This window comes from Leptinotarsa decemlineata, unplaced genomic scaffold, assembly GCF_025532065.1.
Source record: "Leptinotarsa decemlineata unplaced genomic scaffold, Ldec_3_MD MMD2_tig00000199_RagTag_RagTag, whole genome shotgun sequence".
In the NCBI taxonomy this organism is placed as follows: domain Eukaryota; kingdom Metazoa; phylum Arthropoda; class Insecta; order Coleoptera; family Chrysomelidae; genus Leptinotarsa; species Leptinotarsa decemlineata.
In genome coordinates this window covers 14,283,818-14,304,565 of record NW_027412544.1, presented here as the reverse complement: position 1 = coordinate 14,304,565, position 20,748 = coordinate 14,283,818, and the positions used below count along the sequence as shown (strand labels likewise).

The 20,748-nt window shown below is 35.5% G+C and overlaps 1 protein-coding gene across 1 annotated transcript in view; it reads left to right on the top strand.

Annotated features, from left to right (window-relative positions):
* The window catches only part of nAChRalpha4 (nicotinic Acetylcholine Receptor alpha4), a 700,819-nt gene that overhangs the window by 665,982 nt on the left and 14,089 nt on the right, over positions 1-20,748 (top strand). The window contains exon 10 of the mRNA XM_074173005.1: positions 16,808-17,045. Coding sequence (XP_074029106.1) covers positions 16,808-17,045 — 238 coding nt within the window. The remainder of the gene's footprint in view (positions 1-16,807; positions 17,046-20,748) is intronic.

Genomic DNA, 20,748 nt, shown 5'->3' with positions numbered 1-20,748 from the left:
AGTCTTTTCGATATTATTCGATACTAGCGGTAGTTTCAATAATTAATTATTATTATTTTCATAACATCCCTGATAATTTCCTACAAAGGAGCAATTATTTCTTCATAAAAAGTGTTGCAATACATTCTTTCACGTCGTAATTCAAGAATAATATAATATTTTGGTTCTTGCTGTATGCAATAAGTTTCATAAATACGACTCATGATGAAGAAATGACAGTATTGACCTCAAACTTCAAATGAATTCACCTTTTCTGATCCAAAGATCAAATGAAGTTTCTTAAAGAAGTTGCATATTCCAGAAACTGATGATATAAGTTTAGACAAATATGCCACGAGAAATCATACTAATTTGTATTCATACAGAACAAATAGGAGAAGTGCCATGAATTGTTTATTTTTCAAAGGGTTTGATGCATACAATGAATTATCAAATGAAATTAAATATAGTCCATCATTAAGTATTTTTAAAAAACAGTTATTGAAATCCATCCACAATACTAGATAGAATAATATTTGGTAAGATAATATTAATAAATATAGTATTTGTATGTTGTTTTCTGCTTTTTATCTTTTTATTGGAGCTGCACCTATATTGCAATGTATTTTTAATGGCATATGTCGTTATTTTTCAAACTAAAACTTTTTATTTTCAATTCTGAACTATATCTACATTTTAAGTTTTTTTTTTCATATAATTATTTTCAATTTCTATGTTGGTAATATGTTTTATATAATATTGTATAGTAGGATTACCTATTTCAATAAAAATATTCTTCGTCTCATAAGACGAAGTTGTTAGTTCCGAAGATACTGTTTTGGTTTGTTTTCTTCACTTTGATGAATTTTTCGAATAACTTTTTATATACACTAGATTAGTAAAGATGAATACTTCACAGAACGAAATCAACCCCAGCTCATTTTTATCAAATACCAATACATATTTTTCAATGGCTATTTCTATTTGCCATAAATCTTATCAGTGGTATTAGGCTGAGTATAAGCATGGGCAGCTTCTCTTACGAAGACGTCCCATGGCGACTGTTACAAGCCATTTGGAAAAACTTTCTCAGGAAATTTATTTCCCATGAAGGCAGTTCTTCAGATGGAAGAGTTTTTAAACAGTGAAGTTCGAGGTGTATTGAGTTGAATCTCAAAATGATGAGCAGCCACAGTCCGTCGCGTATTTTAGAGGCGGATGGCTCTTTTCTGGATGGAATTCAACAACTTCAGGGTATGTTTTTAGGTAAAGCTCCATACATGAAAACAATACTACAAAGAAAGTCTGATCTGAGCTTTATGAAGCATCAAAAATTGCTGTGGTGTGTACCGTTTTCTGGTTTGCAACAGTAATCTTAGCTTTTGAGAAGTAGCCTTTGTAATTCCAGCGACATGATTTCGAAGCAGAAAGCGGAATTGTCTGACCTAAAATTATTAAATCCAATTCGGAGACATTTATCCTCTTGGAGAAAACCGATGCGTGGGTTTTTGTGGCATTGAATTGAACCTGGTTACTTTCACTCCAATTCGAAATCACTTCTAGATCCGCATTAAGATATGCAACCTCCTGCTGCCGGTGAAGATGTGCCTCCGTAGCCGATGTCCTAGAACCCAAATGGAATGACGAGACAAGTGTGCTGTCGTCAGCGAAGCAATATATTGGATTCTTGATTCCCTCCAATAATTCGTTGATATACAATAAAAAGAGGGTTGGAGACAGTATAGATCCCTGTGGAACAGAGGCGTTGATGGTGAAAGTATTCGAAAGATATTCATCGATGGCCACTTGCGGGGAACGTTCTTTCAGTAAGCTGAAGAGCCATACACAAAAATGATTTAACAAGATATAGCATCGAAGTTTGGCCAGCAAAACTTCATACCACACACGGTCAAAGGTCTTAGAAATATCAAGAGCAATAGCTCTTGATTCTCCATGTTTCTCGATTGCGTTATTCCAAATATAGGACACATATGATAGAAGGTCGCCTGTTGATCTTCCTTCCCGAAAGCTATATTGATGAACGCCCAAGATGTTGGAGCCTTTTCAATATTTGTGGATATAGTTGCTAACAACGGTCTCAATAACTTGAAAAATTTTATTATCGTTGTCTGGAGTATTTAACTTCTCTCAGGAACTTCTTTGTATTAGAAAATATACATTCAGTTCCATATTTTGATTAATGGAAGCCCAGTAATGGGCCTATTTTGTATTGCCCATTGATTCCAGTTCACACACCGCGGGAACTGAAATGGGGATTAAGTCTGAAGTTTGTTTTACTCACACTACTGGAAGTTGTGCAACATAGGAAAACCTCACTGAAATTATTGGAAATTTGTGATATCAACACATTTCAGGTACTTGCTGGATTTTTCAAGAAACATCTCCGGAACCAAAACGCCAGAGTCTGCTATGTCTATCGTTCGATATTACCCAACAATAGTCTACTTTCTTGACAATTTAAATCTTTATCTCTTATCGTTTATCAGATTGCCATGCCTAGAATAGCCCTGTGAATTATTCAATCATATTTCATTTAGTACAAATTCATTGGTTTTTGGAATATTTTTCATAAAATGAGTTGATATCGTGTTCTGATATCTACTTTCCCTTTTTCTTGTTTCTTTATCTCACCAAAGTAGTCGATTTGGAAAGCAAAGCAAAGCAAAGTAGTTGATTTGGAAAAAATTAAAGCATTGAAAATGTTTTATTTTCAATTATGAAATTCACCGTGTGATATTTGAAGAATAGATTCAAAGCATGATAGAAAAGTGAAAGCTAACCTCTATAGGCAATGATTATTCATGATCATAATTGTTGTGCCGGTTTTTGCAACTCAAGATAACATTTATTTTCGGTTTTACGGTTCTAAGTGCAATTTTCCCGCTCTCTCATATTTCACCATTAACACAATTGCCCGTACAATCCCAGCTCGTGATTTATTCAAGAAAAAATGAACAAAACCCGTAGCAGAAGAGGTTTATTGCATTCGTTCATTAATGTTAACTGTTTGTTTTAAGCATACACTGCGTTGTACCAGAATTTCGGTGTAACGAGAATTAGCACAAATTCATCTTTTTTTTTTCTGCTACACGGTGAGCATTTACATAATTTCAGCTGAATGTTAGGGTTTTTTTTTTCTTGAACTTGCTCAGATCAGACAATAATAATTTTTTATTCCTTACTTTTTTACGAAGCAATGCCAAGTAATACAGCATCATTACTTATCCAAATAAGTACTTCAAAAGCATTGTGCATTTATTATAGATCAATATGGCCTTTTACAGAATGTTATTTAAATGAATATTTTTGAAAATATTACAGATTTGAAATGCAGGCACAAAGCGGTTGCGGCAGTACCGGCTGGGTGCCGATTGCGCCTGCCTGTAACAAGCGCGTTGAAGGCGCGCTTCGCCCTATAGCACTTTATGATTAGCAGCGATTGCACGTGTTCATATGTATATTTGGTATTAGCATTGCACCCGTGCGGAGTCGGGGCGGCTATATGTACCATTGTCTCGTGTTTGTGTTTATCCTGCTCTTCATAAACCATTTGAATTATTCACCAAATCGATTATTTCTTTCATTGACGATTATAACTTTTCAATTGTTCATGAACTTGTTACAAATATTCATTCATCTTTAAAATTCTGACTGTATACCTTATATCTATACACTACCTTCATTGCGAATGAATAGATTGACCCAGAGCAAAAAGACACGTTATTTTTATGTTCATGGATCTTAACATGAATTCCATATCAAATTTTCAAGAATTTGCACACATTACAATAATTATTCATATTCTTTTCAAACATAAGTTTTCTACATATATCCAGTCCTAGATGGTGGAAGTACTTACACCACTTTCCCCCAAAATTTTCCTTTTTGCAGTGAATCCATATTATATGTGTACAAAATACCGGACAAAACTGCAACAACCAACATTTCGGAAAGGAGTTATTATGTTTATGTCCCTTCCTTATAAAATAATAAAATTACTTTTATTTGCACCATTTGATAAACATACAGTGTCACCATTAAAGTGCGCACCATATGGGAAACTTTTTTTTCGAAAAGTTTCAATGAAGTTTAACTTCGGCACTTGTTTGTGCTTTAAATTCAACTTGAAATGATGCGGCCAACTGCGACCCACTGACGTTCAGTGTTTGTCAAATTCAACTTTTTATTCTCTTAGGATTGAAAAAGTGCATTTTTAGATCGAATTTAACAAAATGTTACGTGAAAAAGTTGTGTCTACGGCAATTTTATGTCCGTATGCCAAATTTTATGCAACTAGGATAAAATTAACGTTTTTCTTATTTTTGACAGATATCCCCTTTATTTTAGAAAACAAGTTCTTTTAATTGTCATCAGTTCATGTATACATAACAAACTCATCATTGAGTTTAACTTTTCTGATACATTTTTACTTATACAGACATTTTTAGAGAGAAATTAAAAATTTGCTATAAAAATTTTAACATGACTGGTGCAAAGTTTCAATCACTTGGCTATTTTCTTAAACAAACCTTTGATTTCGAAAAAGCAGACGCAACTAAAAAAAATGCAAATAATTTTGATAGAACTATTATCATTATTATAAATTTTAAACAACAATAGTATTATAGAAAATACAAATGGGTAAAAAAAATTACTTATTAATCTAAATGAGGTTGTCAAACACTTATAGCCTACATTTCAGTATGTCGTCTTTCACGTTCAATACAAATTATGGTCCTTCTACTGACATCTGTAACTGCATTTTTAATAAATCGGGGATTTATATTTGCACAGCACTCGCGAATGGTATTTTCCAGAAGTTGTATGTCAATAAATGGTCTACTTCGGTACACTTTCTGTTTCAGGTAACCCCACAAGAAAAAGTCTAAAGGCGTCAAGTCGGGTGATCTAGCTGGCCAATAATGTTCCCAGTTACGTCCAATAACTTTGCCTCTGAACATTAGTTGGAGGGACTGTTTTACAGCAACCGTGTGATATATTGGTGCGCCATCAAGCTGATACTATAGGTCGTATTTAATATTTGAAGGCATATTATCTTAAACTTCACTAACCTCATTATTTAAAAGGTTGAGATAACCGACGGATGATAAATTTTCCCTAAAGAAAAATGGCCCAATTATTTGGTCGTTAAGTATCCCACACCATAATTTTGGCTTGTAAGGCCAAAATTTATTCTTTAATAAAATTTTTCTATTTGTAAATTTTTCTATTTCTCTTGTAATCGGTATTTTTTATAATATCGGTTATGCTCGTTTGCCCGTGTTCAATAACTTTTAAACAAATGTTAATTTGGGCCTCCCCATCATATTTACTTGGAGTGTGCTTTTTCTTAAATTGATTTGCTACGGATCCTGTTTCTCTGAATTTCGACATTATCCTTGACACAGTAGTATGTTGAACATTTTTTCCTGGATGCCGTTCATTAAAAATATTAGCTACTTGCCGGTATGGTGTATTCTCACCACATATTGAATTATTTCTATTATTTTCTGCAGAGACAACATTATTGAAACAATAACTGTTAAAAATTTGACAAAAAAATCAACAACTTGACACTACCATAGCATGCATTTTGTTTGTCAAGACCTACTCAAAAATTTTATTCAACGTGATTAAGCATCCTTAGCGCCCTAGTTAGTGTTTATAAATAATCTGTAAATACTGAATATTAAAATTTTATTGTAATTTCAACTCTAGTAATTTGATTATTACTTATTGCAGTTTTTGAGTTGTGTCTGCTTTTTCAAAATTGAAGGTACCGACGTTTGTTTAAGAAATTAGCCAAGTGATTGAAACTTTGCACCAGTCATGTTAAAATTTTTAAAGCACATTTTTAATTTCTCTCTAAAAATGTCCGTCTAAGTGAAAATTCATCAGAAAAGTTAAACTCCATGATGAGTTTGTTATGTATACATCAATTAATGACAATTAACCGAACTTGTTTTTAAAAATAAAGGGGATATCTGTCAAAAATAAGCAAAACGTCAACTTCATCCTAATTGCATAAAATTTGGCATATGGATATAAAATGGCCGTAGACACAACTTTTTCAAGTAACTTTTTGTTAAATTCGATCTAGAAATGCACTTTTTCAATTTTTTTCAAAAAAAAAGTTGAATTTGACAAACACTGAACGTCAGTGGCTCGCAGTTGGCCGCATCATTTCAAGTTGAATTCAAAGCACAAACAAATGCCGAAGTTAAACTTCATTGAAACTTTTCGAAAAAAAGTTTCCCATATGGTGCGCACTTCAATGGTGCCACTGTATATGCTGTTCAGAACTCTGGTGCAGAATTCTAAACAATTCCACATTTGATCGTCTTTCAATTTCAGTTGAATAATTTTGAACGGTAATGAAACGTTCGAAATTAGAAATAGAAATTTTTCCCACGAATAATAACTGAAATGAAAAAGTGATAAATAAGTACATTAAACATAAGATTGAATAGTATGATCAATATTTCGACAATCGACATGGTAAACTGGTTGAATAACAGATTTGCACTAAAGAGTTTACAGAACTGCAACATGTATTTCCCTTTACAATAACTTCTTCAGGTAGGCTCGGTAGTAATCTAGATTTTACGATATTATTTTTATATACAGGGGTATTTGAATATATTGGAAGCTAAATCTTTCAAAATCTATTTTTACAGAGAGAATTCGAATATGCATAAATACTGAAAATCTTGCTTGCTATCGGAACTTTCTTCAGAATATCATCATAAAATTTTTACTCGGAGGCACCCTCAACTCTTGATTTTTAAATTTTACTAGTTCGGACTTCCATTGTCCAATATATAAAATGATTTGACATCCCTGAAACAACTAAAAAAAGAAAAATTAAAAATAAATACCTGTAAATAACAATTATTATAAGCAAAAAAACCTGATATGAAATAATAGTGAAATAAAATACAAGTAAAAATAAAACAATTCAACAAAAAATTAAAATAAAGAAATACAAAATGAAAATAAAGATGAAAATGAAAGGTTAAGAGATTTCAAGCCAAGTTAGCTCGATTGTTAGTATCCACAATCGTCTTCGGGTGATGACTGGACTGATTTTTCCGAGAGATGACTATTTATGGGTCGTTCAAGTACTTTCATTCATCCCCGCTTTCCATTTCTTTCGCTTCACTGGTTCAGTGGGAGATGACCGTTTGGCGGGAGTTGGCCATTTTTTGCCTGATGATGGGTTTCCATATTTTGCGTATTTCTACGCTGACTTGGCTGAATATGTTGTTTGACAACATGTATGCGGCTTCCTAGAATTTTCTCCTGAACCAATGTTCCTCTCTGTATAAGATCTCAGCTTGGAACCACTCGATATTATGTTGATGGGTCCAAACATGGTCTGCTATTCCTGATTTGCTGGTTTCCTCTCGCTGTGTGTGTTTTTTGTGCTCGGCAAAGCGAACATTCAATAGCCTCTTAGTTTCACTAATATAGTATTTTCCGCACTCACAGAGTATCCGGTAAATGCAATTCTTGAAATCGCAGTTCGCGTTTAGTGGCCTGGTTTTCGTGAGGCTGCTGCGGATAGTGTTAATGGATCTGAAGCAGGTTCTGATGTTGTTCTTGGAACCTATTCCTCACCGATAATCCTCTGATGTAGGGAAGTGCAAGCAGTGTTTGTGACGGCTTCTCTTCCTTGCTAGGCTCCTGCTGTCTTTTAGCCAAAGTCTTTTCTGCCATCGCTTTGGAGTAGCCATTCCGTTGAAGATGATTTTTGATGATGTCTAGTTTCTTCTAGAGACCTTCCTTCGTGTTACAGAGCCCGAAAGCACGGTCTAATAGAATCTTGATGATTCCTCTTTTAGTTGTTTAGTTGATTGATGGTGGTTGAATTCGTGGTTCAGATACTGTCCCGTGTGAGTGGGTTTTCGGTATACAGATGTTTTTCACTCAGTGTCAGACCTCTTCACCAAAACGTCTAAGAATGGCAATTCGTTGTGGATTTCCTTCTCCATTGTGAAAGTGATGTAAGGTCTCATACTGTTGATGTGTTTCAGGAAGGCGTCTAGTTCAGTATTCCCATGGTTCCATATTATGAAGGTGTCATCAACATATATCAACCAGACTCGAGGTTCCTTGTGGTATTCTTCAATGGTCAGAGTTTCAAACCACTCCATATATATGTTGGCTATGACTGGTGAAAGTGGTGATCCCATTGGCAGTCCCTCAACTTGTGTAAAGAATTCGTCCTTCGATTGGAAATAACAGTTTCTTTCACAGTTTCGTACACGTAATTCCATAATTACTTCTATAGGTAGATTCCTTCTCTCTTCCAGGTTCCCGTCTTCGGATATCTTTCTCTGTATGATTTGGAGTGCTTCTTCGACCGGAACGTTGGTGTAAAGGCTTTCCACGTCGAAACTAATTAGTTGATTTTCCTGTGTGACTTCAATTGACCCTAGCAGTTCGACAAAATGTCTTGAATTCTTCACAAAAGACTATGTTTTTCCTTGTAATGGTTGTATTATGGGAAGTAAAAATCTAGACAAGTTTTGAGTAGCCGAATGTCTAGAGCTGATGATCGGTAGGCCGTTCAGAGCTCTATTTTCTTCATTGCTGATGTTAGATGTTTGAACTGGTTCTCGATCCAGCTGTTCTCTGATTTTCCATCTGAATTCTTCTGCCTCGGTCTGGTCAATAAGGGAACTGGTAGATTCCACTGCAGTAATTATCTCCAAAGTGGGCACAGATGTTGGCGCAATGGCGAAATTTAGGCCTTTCCTCAACAAGGATTCCTCTATTCCCGTGAGCGGGCGGGAACTCATGTTGATGACATTGGCGGCTTCATAGTTGTCCTGTTTTCGGTCTGTTTCCTCACTAACTTCCCCCACTTTATGTTGTGGGTATTCTCCATGTCTTGGCGGATCTTCAAGCACGTGCTTGCAATCTTGGCAAATATTGGTCCATGATCATCTTCCAATGTCTCTCTTCTTATTTCTTCAAATCGTTCCGTGACATCCTGCAACAAAGTTGACCTCTTCCAACGGTGATAATTGATTTGAGACCTTATCAGTGCTCGGCTGGCGCGTTCCAATATGCGTTTAGCTCTCCCTCTCCTTGGATTAGCGATTTCAGCAGAAAACCTTTGGGGATGATATTGTTGTCTCCCGCTCTGCACAGAAAAGTTAGGTGAGTTTCTTCCTTTGTAAGCTTGACCATAGTCTTCTCATATCCTTGTAATAAGTCGCTGGTTCTGGGTCCGTACCGGTTATTCAACGTTTGTTTGGAGGTGATTATTTCACTATTATTTCATTTCAGGTTTTTTTGCTTATTATAATTGTTATTTACAGCTATTTATTTTTAATTCTCCTTTTTTTAGTTGTTTCATGGATTTCGAATCATTTTATATATCAGACAATGAAAGTCCGAACTAGTGAAATTCATCATGGAACATTGTCAATCATTTCAAAACAAATCTTGAATTTTAAATACGTAACTGTTTTTACTGTACACACATTGTACTATTGGAATATAATCATGAAATTTGTATATAGTGTCATCAGATCTAAGGCATTCTCAATTTGTGTTTACTGTTTATTTTTTGATCAATGATGTTTGTTCAAGATTAGTTTGAATTCCCAATATTTCAATCTCTCATTTTGTTTGTTCTTTTTCTATCAGTTGAGGTGACATCTACACCTCGCTACGAAAAACGGACAGACACGCGATAAATGGCAGTGTGTTTGCTCGCATAAAAAATTCATTCTCTCGTTACAAAAACTTGCAAATAGTTTTGTTGCTGTTTCAACGGCTGTTGGGGTTTGCTGGGAGACCTAACCTCACCTAATTTTTTTCGCCAGTCACGCTAATTTTGCGCTATTACCAAACAATGTTTGTATTTTATATGGTGCAAGAAAGTTTCTTTGATATCCCTAACAGTTACGGTAGTCTGATGTTCATCGAATACATTTTTATTTTTTCAGAACGACCCTCCAATAGGAGCAATTTTCACATTCTTCATGTAGTACAACTAATTCTCAAAAATAATCAGTTACCTGAAATGCGTTGATACCACAATATCTAAAATTTACTGTGAGATTTTTCACATCGTAAAATTCTCAAAAACTCTTCCATGTCCAGCTCACATTTCAGCAGTCCGCGATGTTTAATCACAAGTCATGCTGTCATAAAAATACGAGTTATTTTAAAAAAATGGACTGGTATCATTCTTTAACCGTGAATAAATTCATCAACGGTATTAAAATTTGCGGCCCAAGCTAGTATTCTTCATTTTGGTGGATTTTCTGAACATTATTCAGAATTTTTCGGCCTACCATAATCCTCATCAGTGGTGCTGTGCTACACCATGATATCATTGTTAGACTCAGTTATCCTAGAATGACAAATCTCAGTATAATTAAGCATGGGGTAGACAGAAAACTTCAAAATTTCTTGTTGAATATAAACTCCCCACGATAGTCATTTGAAAAGCTTAGCTTCGACGACGCGTCGACTGTATTTTAGGCCCCCGTTTCATCTAGTTGCCTCGCAGAGAAAGAAAAAGGGCAAGTTATTATTCCATGGTCGATATCAAAGTTTGATTTTACTTGGATGAGTAATTTGTGAATTTACTGTAAATCACATGAATGGCGTATTCTTGAAGAATAATGTCCAAAGTTACTCACACTCAGTTGTACTTAAAAGACGATTCAGTCCTTCAAAGCATTTGTGGGTTAGCCTAGCACCACTGATGAGACTATGACAAGTAGAAACAGCGATGTTTCGTGTTGTGGAGAAAGAATTGTCACCATTGTTTTTATTATCAGAGCCGTATAAAAAATATGAACATTTTATAGTCATATTCTGATAATACAATGAAAGTTTCAACGGCAAAGTTGAACAAAAATTCAATACTAACGGAAATGAAAAAAAGAATCGAGCTAGGTTCGATACTTTCTTATTGTTCATTAGTACCAGAAAATAAACAAATTTATCACAATTCAATCGACTCTCTATCTCTCACTTATCATTGCATCCCATGCATAAACTCTAATTTGAATAGCCACATATAATTTGAAGCATAGTGGCTCCTGCTATATACTCAATAAGAGTGTGATTATTATGAGGAAGTGTATGTATATGAACAGCTTCATCTAGGATCCGAAACTCGAAACCCTATACAGTATGAACTATATGGCTTGATTCGATTACCTCAAGGTATCGTAGCAAAACAGTGAGATGCCTTGAGATGCCTTGGCTAAAGTCCCAAAATGGGTGGGTCACTTTCAGAAGAGGTGTATTTCAGAGCAATTTCCTTAGTCCCCTTCTTTTCTTCATCTCACTATTACCATCATCCGTTGCGCTCAAAAATATTATAGGGTATAACTGAGGCACCGCCAGAAACCGAAGACATCACCCATTGGTTTTATATGAATAGTCTTGAACTTTATGCCTTTGGAGAAACGGATCACCATCCTCACACCACCTTGAGGGTAGTGTGAGGGTACACACATAGCTATGCTATGTCGTAATAGGCAAATATGCAATGGTTCATCTCAAAAGAAGACGATGTATATACTACGGGCATCCTGCATCATTTGGATGCCGGAGAGACGTATACGTACCTCAAGGTGAAACAATTTACAAGAGGTACCAGTAGTGAGAAAATATCTCCACAGCAACTATCAGCACAAACCCCTACAGATCTGGTCATCGAAATTGTCGGGGAAGAACAAAGTTTCTGCTGTGAATATGCTTGCCATTCCAATTTCACTCAAATTGTTTGGAGTAGTGAAATGGGCCCGACGGGTGCTGTATCAACTTGACGTAAAGACCCAAGAAATAATGCATATCCATAACAGTTTGCATAACAAATTGTCCGTTTTACGATTGTACTGCCCACGACAACAAGTAGGCCATGGACTTTTGAGTTTGGAGTGTCTACATCACAGAATTTTACTGGATGGAGCCTGTGGAGTCATCAGGGGTTTGGATATCCTTCTCTTTGGGGCAACTACCAGAGCGGCTGATTATATTTGATTAGTATTCGACACTGAGAGAAGTGATCACAACTCTGTCACCGAGTTGGTACTCTTTTCCAACAACATTGAAGGCCTGGGCTCATCAAAGTGTCTGACCTTCGCTTTCCTCCTCACCCTTATACAACTAAATAAGTTTTTGTCGACCATCAGAGCAAGACAATATTTGTCGTGGAGATTTCAGCTGGATATTTTTCGAAAAGAAACAAAAAACGAGCAAAATATCAAGATTTTCTCTTGGAACTTCACACACCACACTGTCAAGATGTTTTTTTCATTTTTGAAATTCTTGGTGGAACGGGGCCCTCCCTGCTGTTGAATCCCCAGATTATGTCGACTTGCCGCACTGACGCTGGACCCTTAGCCGGACAAATGCAGAAGGCTGTCATTCTTGGCTCATTGCGCTTGTTTATGGAACATAATTTTTGGACCCAATGAACATTTACTTCACGGTGTGAGGAGTGGTCATTGGTTGATAATGTTGGCGTGCCCTCCCATGCGCTTCAGGAGATGGGGCTCGACCAGCGCCACCTTGGGGAAAAAATAAAAGTAACAATAATGAAAATAATAATGGTAACAAAGATACTAACATTTATTGACAGATCTATAAAGTCGCAATTGAAGAATATGTATTGTGGATCAATAACGGGTATGTCATGTCAAATAACGTTGAGAAAAAACTCATGAGTGTCAGTAACTTACTGTAAACTGTGTGCGAGAGAGTTTTAACCAAATACATCGCTACTTCTACGAGGATCATACGCGTTCAAAGTAATTACAAATCACCTATATAGTTAGAACAAAAAGAAGTGAGAAAGGAAAGAAAAATGTTTTTGACTATTGAAATAATATAAATTATGTCATCATTTCTTGTTGAATAACTAGGCAATCACCAGACTCATAACGCACTACCTTAAAGACCAATCACGGATCATGAAATTCATGATTCTGCAATTGTGTTTCATTTATTTTCAATAGCCTGGAGTATTTACCTACTTCAAAATATTTCCTCAAACTGTAAGTGCCCCATCTTCATGGAGTAGTTTGAAGAACACAGCACTTGTGTGAATGAACTGTTTATCATTTTTTGTATTCATACCAATTTTTCCACTCAGTTTCTTGAAGTAACGAAAATAAGTTCACACATTTTTCACACTGAATCCTCGATATATGTTAGTAGCAGATGTAATCTGCTACTTATGTTATTCAACAACAGTTAGCAGATCACAATAGGCATTACCTGATTATCTAAGAAAACCTTCTATGTTCTAAATGATCATATCAAGACACTTGAATCATCGAAAGAGGTAAGATAATGAAACCGCAGAACATAAATTAGGTTTTCAATATTTGACATACTTTCACTCTCGCCATCTCAACCAAAAATTAGTTACTGTAGTTTCTATATCATATTTCGGATTCAGAAGTATTTTCGTAGCAAAATCATGGGGAATAGGTACCCTGTATGAAGATAAATTATTCCAGCTCAAAGGTTTTTCAGGAAATTTAAATTTTCACGAAGATCTTCATTGTTTTATAACATATTTCGACTGTGACGACAGTAAAGTGAACATTACAAATTACTTTCTGCGTAATTGGTTTTTTGGTGACCATCTCTGTGAATAATTTTCGTACGACAACCAGGGCCGTACTGATCCGGAAAAAACCAGATAGCACCTCATGAGCCTGAAATAAAATAATGGATAATAATATTGGAAAGTTATCAGAGAATATATATATATATATATATATATATATATATATATATATATATATATATATATATATATATATATATATATAGAGAGAGAGAGAGAGAGAGATTTTATCGAGTGTGCATGATACAAATCCAAAATGAAACGATTCGTAGACACGTGTATCTGGCTATATATTATTCTTGAACGTACTCTAAATTGTTCATGCTCTGTAGTTCACGCAACATAATCGTGAGAAAAAAAACGATTGCATATAAATATATTCTGTCATAACTGCAGTAATAACTTTTTTCACAGTGACAACTAGCAATACCTAATCACGTAAGGCGTAAGGCGAGGTGAGGTGTTTCCTGGCCCTCATGTATTCAAAACGTATTCGTCTGTGATTCAAATATATTCATTTTAGCGTTGAAACGATGACGTCACATCAACTATGATTTGAAACGTATTCATGATGATTCAAAACTAGTGTGAGGTTGATTTTGAAACGGAATTTAACATTACGTTACGTAAGTTGTCAGTTTCTGCTTCATGTTGATCATTGGTGTCGTGGCTAAGTATAACGTCTACCATAGATTTTCAAACAGATTTTAGTTTATAAAGTGCCGAAAACTTTCTATCAGATACGTTGTAAGAATGTACGAAGCTGAGAAACTTTTACTTGGAATTCGATTTTGAAACTTTCCACAGTTGATACGGTATGCAATGAAAAGTGTTCTTTCTTTTACAGATTTTGCTATCATAATCTTTTCACATCCTGAATGTGCTACAAATTATTCAAAACAAACTCAAAAATAAGTTTGATGACAAAAAAACCAGTGAAAATATAAGTAAACTATGAATATATATATATGAAAGTTACTTCTTTGCATGATCTACACATCCATGTATAAAGTTACTTATTTTCAAATTGATTAATCCTTCCTTTCTTTGGAAGATTCTCTCATCCATTTTTTTGTATCAGATGGAGTAGTAGAAAGCCAAAAACTTTCTTTCCCAAAAAATATATATGTCTTTTTGAGTATATTCATTTAAACGACTATATGACACTTTGATAATTCCATTTGTTTCTTCATATTGTTAGTTGACTAGATGAAGAAGAATAACTAGTTGTTGGTCCATATTTTAAATAAAAAAGAATTTTGGTACCCTGGTTTTGAAAATGCAGCTTATTTGTGATATTTATGCAGAAAATTGTATGAACAAATCTGATTCTAAATTGAGGTGAGAGAAAATTGAAGAGTTTGTTTTTGTTATTGAATTCGACATCTACGAATCGTTTTTGAATACTTGGTCGAATACGATTAAACCCCATGAAACACTCTGAATTTGATAAATCTGTGAACCATGAATTCGAACTACTTTTCTCTCCCAATGTACCTGAAGTTTTGGTAAATACCTACCGGAAAACAACTACTGTTAGATATAAATACATGCAAGATTCCTTACAGAAGACAGTTTTGCAGATTATTCTCGTACATCCAGCAGTAAGGTCACCAGAACCTATTATGACGGTACGTGGGAAAAAAAGAATGTTTTTAGATTTTATTTAAAAATATTTATTATATTTGAACAAGCACTGTTCCCAAACACCACAACTTTTCGAATCTACTCGTATTTTAATAACAAAAAAAAAAGACAATTTTTACTTTAATAGTTAGATTAATAGCCTTGCATTTTGTTCTGTAGTTGATGATAATTAGATACTACAAACATATAATACATTATTTTATATATCAAAATCTGTGGCAGAGCACGATATAGGCAAATCTTGTGAACCATGGCTAACATTATTGAAATTTTTGTCTCGAAGTAATTTTTGTTTAATAAAATAACTACAGTCCATGTTACCTGCTAATAATGTAACTTTCTACAGAGATCAAATTAAAAAAATCGGTTGGTAGTTTTCAGTTTATCCTTTACAAACAAACAAATATCATATATAGTCAGATGTAGATATAGTCAGATAGTCACATATACATATTTTATAGGTATACTTGAAGACTGGCTATAAATCAAATCATCTAAAGGAACAATTTATTCAGGCCAGACTTAACTCCCTACACTGTAAGTTAATGGACTGACACCTATCAGAAAACAACTTCTCCCCTGGTTAATACCACGAAGGGCGTTGGATTATATCCGACAGGTTTCAGTGCAGAATTCTTCACTGAAGTTATTTCTGCATATGCTGTTACCGATACAACTGCCGCAATAGACTTTCAATTATTGGAACACACTTGCAGACCGGTTTCGGTGAGTGAGTTGTGACTGGCCTGAACAAATTGTTCCTTTAGATGATTTGATTTGTAGCCGGTCTTCAAATATGCCCACTGAATATATGTGAAATTTTTTCCTTATACGAGGAATTGGGCAAATTTCCAATATGTGGTTGGTTACCTTGTTCACAGACAGATGACGCGATGACAAATCTGTGCTGTTTGTTGTCGGCTTCAGCCGACAACATATTCTGAGTAAGACGCCTGCTGCTGTGGAAAAGGCGCGTTTATAAAATTTCATTATATCCTTTATCTTATTTTTCCATGATGTGATCAACATAGCCCCTCATAGCATGTGATTTGAATGAATATTATCGAATATATTTCTAATTTGAAATGCAGAGGCATAGCGTTTGCGGTGGTACCGGGCCAATTATATATGGCTCTTTCAAGAGTAACCTCTAAAGAAAACATGTTTGCTTTGTCAAATGAAAAAAAAAACTGTGAACGTTGTAAATAAAGACATTCTGTAGTATATTTAGTATCAGCACTGTACCCGTGCGGAGCAGCTCGCTGGTATTCTATAAACAATATAAACAAAAAATCATATGATATCGTGGACCTATAAGGAATACTTTTGAACGAGAAATTTCAAAGATGGCATCATGAACAACTTTTTTCAGAAATCATCATTTTCATTTCTCTCTAAGTATGTATAAATAATTGTTTATGTATGCCGTCACCCAGAGGAAAGACTGGGTCGGGAGTCCGTACAAGCTAGACCCCCGCTGGCAAACACCTCTGCTATACGTCCAGTCCGACACTGCCAACAACAATAACTTATTATCTTTTCCAGTCTCGCCGACGGTGGACCCTTTGGCGGCAGCTGTCAAATTCACGGACCGATAGCGACCGCCATGACCCTATCCGAATCGGAGGAACTGACCGAAAGCGGTGCGGAAAACGGCCTAAAAAGTCCTGTGCTCCGGAACCCCGCTTACTCGCACAGTCGGTGTCCTCCGGAGATACACAAGTCTTGTTTTTGTATCAGATTTATTGCCGAGCATACGAAAATGCTGGAGGACTCTACGAAGGTGAGCATGCATACCACTCTAGAATTATCATAATAGACATTACGTATCAGACAAATGAAATGAATTCAATATTGCATGAATGATGACGTTTTCAAAACAACGCTTAGGCACGTCCATTGATACTTTTGGTTACGCATTTCTTTCAACAAAAACTTCAGATAGAGGTTGTGTTATGTGACAGGTGTATATTTTTAAATATGTTTCATGTAAAACATCCTATATATTTCTTGATTTTTTTTCGAAATATCTTAGGATCTATTGGTAAAATCAACATCAAAAATGAAAATGTTTTGATTCTTAAATTTCACTACGGTACATTTTTTTCATTCAGGTGTTGATGATGAGAAAGTGAGCAGAAATCATTTCAGCCTTCCTTTTCACGGATTTAAAATTGAAAAAAAATTATTAATATTAATTATTAATAGTTTTGTTGACTCTTCGACAAGCCTGGCCTTAGCGAACTGTTAACTCCATATAAAAAATGGGTTGATTCAACTGAATCGCCTGAAATAATAATTATACATATGACTGGTTTTGAAGAAAGCGCACAGAAGTTGTTCACAAAGGACAATTGATTAAAAAACAGCTGCAACTGCACAAAACATTATAGAAGAAGAAAAAAAGCCACCTGAAACAACTACTTACATATGAACTTTGAATTACGAGCGAGGAAAAGTACTTTCGAAACTACTTAACTATAAATTCCCTGTTCTTCGGCGGACTTCGAAATTTCGAAATCAGACACTTTTCTTATTACCTTATCAGCACCGATCTGAATGACATTTCAAGATGAAGTAATCAATTCATCCATAACATCAGGACTTCATGTCACGGAAGAATCAAATCTACTCATGTCACGATGACAGTACATTTGATTCAATCCTATCCATTGATTGGAAAGGATTTATTTAGAAGAGATCAGTTTCTGGGAAAGAAAGGTATCCGGGCGATTCGACGTGGGTGCTTTGCTCACATCGGAAACGATGAGGAATCTGAATCCAATTATGTGATTATAATTGGATTTTCATTCGTCTAGGAAATACAGCCACAAGTTCCATCTAACATCTCACCATGAAAATACTGATGTAATGTTTATTCATGAGGTAGTTGATAAAAATAGAAAATAGAATTAATGAAAAATATATCAGGCGTGTTACTTCTGGGCAAAGTGGAACTGATGAATTTAAAATCGAAATCAGGTATTTGCTCGCCTTCCTTCTGAATAACAACAGGTTGACAAGATTTTCTGCGATGATAAAATTTCAATAGTTCAGTTTTTCCAATTCACGAAGATACTGTATTGAGGCATAACCACTCATACAACCCTGAGTTGAATTTTTAATAGATGGAAAATTCTTAGTAGTACTCATCGTTAGTTTCAGAAACACGAGTTCTTCATTCGTTCAAGTTCTAAAATTCGTATCGAACTCGATACAGCATATCACCCTGATTTATTGATTCATCCTGACATTTCAGTCTACTGAAAGAATTTTCGAAAAATTCTACGGTATTACGCATGACGTAGTTTGTGAATTAGGATTTTTTAAATTTTCTTTCGTATAAAAGTTTGTATTGAAGTATATATGCTACGATAATTCAATAGGGTGTCTACAATAGTTCACTGTAGTAGCTTGTAGATTATTAATTCGTTTAGGCTATTCTCTTTGGGTATTCAACCTATTGCAATCTGAGAAATAAACAAAGCTAAATCAATAGAGAATCGGCTGAAGTAATAAAGACCAAACTGAAAAGTTCAGTTTGGAAAGTTACTGCGTGATATAAGCCACTAAAGAGTGCAATCAGTCGTTAACCTGTATCCAAAAATTGAATAATCAATGAAAAAAATAAATGTGAATACCTACCTCATTTTCTTTTGATGACTTATGTTTCAAAAAACAACTAGTTTTTATTTTCAAAATTTAATAATCCACATTCAATATTCCAAATATTGAAATCAGGTTCATATTACCGTTTTCAAACTCTCGCTTTTGCAATGATAACCAAGTACGATCCATTTCCGCAGATCTATCTGAAATGCATTCGTTACCTGCTGAAAAAATGTATACGGATTTTTTCCCGAGGCACTTTGATGATAATTTTTGATTCACTTTATTCATTTCCCCAAAAATACAAATTTGTATCAATCTCGCTACTGCATTTTACGCTCATTTGGTGACTTAGACAAAATTTCTCGGAGGTACGCTTGGTACACATCTGTTTCAAACTTGGTAAAGCATGGCAGTGTAATTTAATTATGCTTTCCATAACTACAACCTATCCAGAGAAATTCCATAAAATTTTACGTAGGTGCTCATCGAAGTTCTGGAAATGCGAATTTTTCATTTTCTCACGTATGAAACTCTGTATTAATAATAATAATACGCTGATGAACTCGGTATTATGTTCGACACTGAACGAGCTGACCACAACTCTGTCACCGAGTTGGAACCTGTTCAGCAAAAAGCTTAAATAAAAGCCGCAGAGATCACCTCACTTCTGCGGAAACACAAGGATAAGCCTATGCATGGGGTCTTTTTCAATAACATTGGAGACCTTGGCTTATCAAAGCGCGTGACCTTCGCTTTTCTTAGGTCGAGTGGGCTGAAGTCGGAAACTGAGGGGTTTATTATGGCTTGCCAGGATGGTGTCTTCAACATCTTAGTCTACCGCAGTCGCGTGATAGGTATAGAGGTTCCTGACACAAGGTGCAGGGCCTGCCGCGAGGCGCCCGAGACCCTAATGAACTTGCTATCAGCATGTCCAGCATATGCGGTCTCGGCCTGTATCCACCGACATAACGCGGCTCTAAGAGTACTATATTACCATCTACGGCACTCTTACGGTATTGACGAGACACCGGTGTTGCCCTACGCTCCGGGGAATATTTAATCCGTTGTGAGGAACGAGAAGTGCCGAATTTATTGGCACTATTCGTTCCCCACCCTCAGGCTCATACAAGCTAATAAGCCTGATGTGGTCGTTCTCGACCACCAGAGCAAAACGATATTTGTCGTGGAGTTTTCAGCTCCTGGCGAGACGAATATCGTCAGAAAAGAGAAGGAAAAACGGATAAAATATCAAGTTTCTCTCTTCGAACTCCGCAGACTCTATCCAGATCACTCTGTCAAGATGGTTGTTCTAATTATTGGAGTCCTTGGTAGAATGATGTCCTCACTACTCTCGAATCTTAAAATCATACCGGCTTGCCGCAGTAAGGCAGAAATCTTAGCCGCACAGATGCAGAAGGCTGTCATTATTGGCTCACTGCGCTTGCTCAGGGCACACGAGTCTCGGACGCAATGATCACTTACTCCATAATGTGGGGAGTGGTCATTGGTTGATAATGCTGGCGCGCCCTCCCGAATCTATCGGGGATTCGGGGGATAGGGTCTGACCAGCGCACACTACGGGGAAAATAATAATAATAATAATATTTTCAAAAAATATAAAAAAAAACAAGATTGAGGAAATACACCAACAGAAAATTTTTAAAAATAAAGGGCAAAGTTCAGTTCAGTTCCGCAATAAATCCAACAACTGAACTGTTCTTCCACTACCTCCAATATAGTTGGAATTTCCCAGGAAACACGTTGTGATTGTTATGATTGTTGAATAAAGATTTTTTCATTTTTTATGAAAGAAAACCTATATCGATTTCGGTATGGTATGTCATACTGATTTGATGATTCACTCTGTAACTACA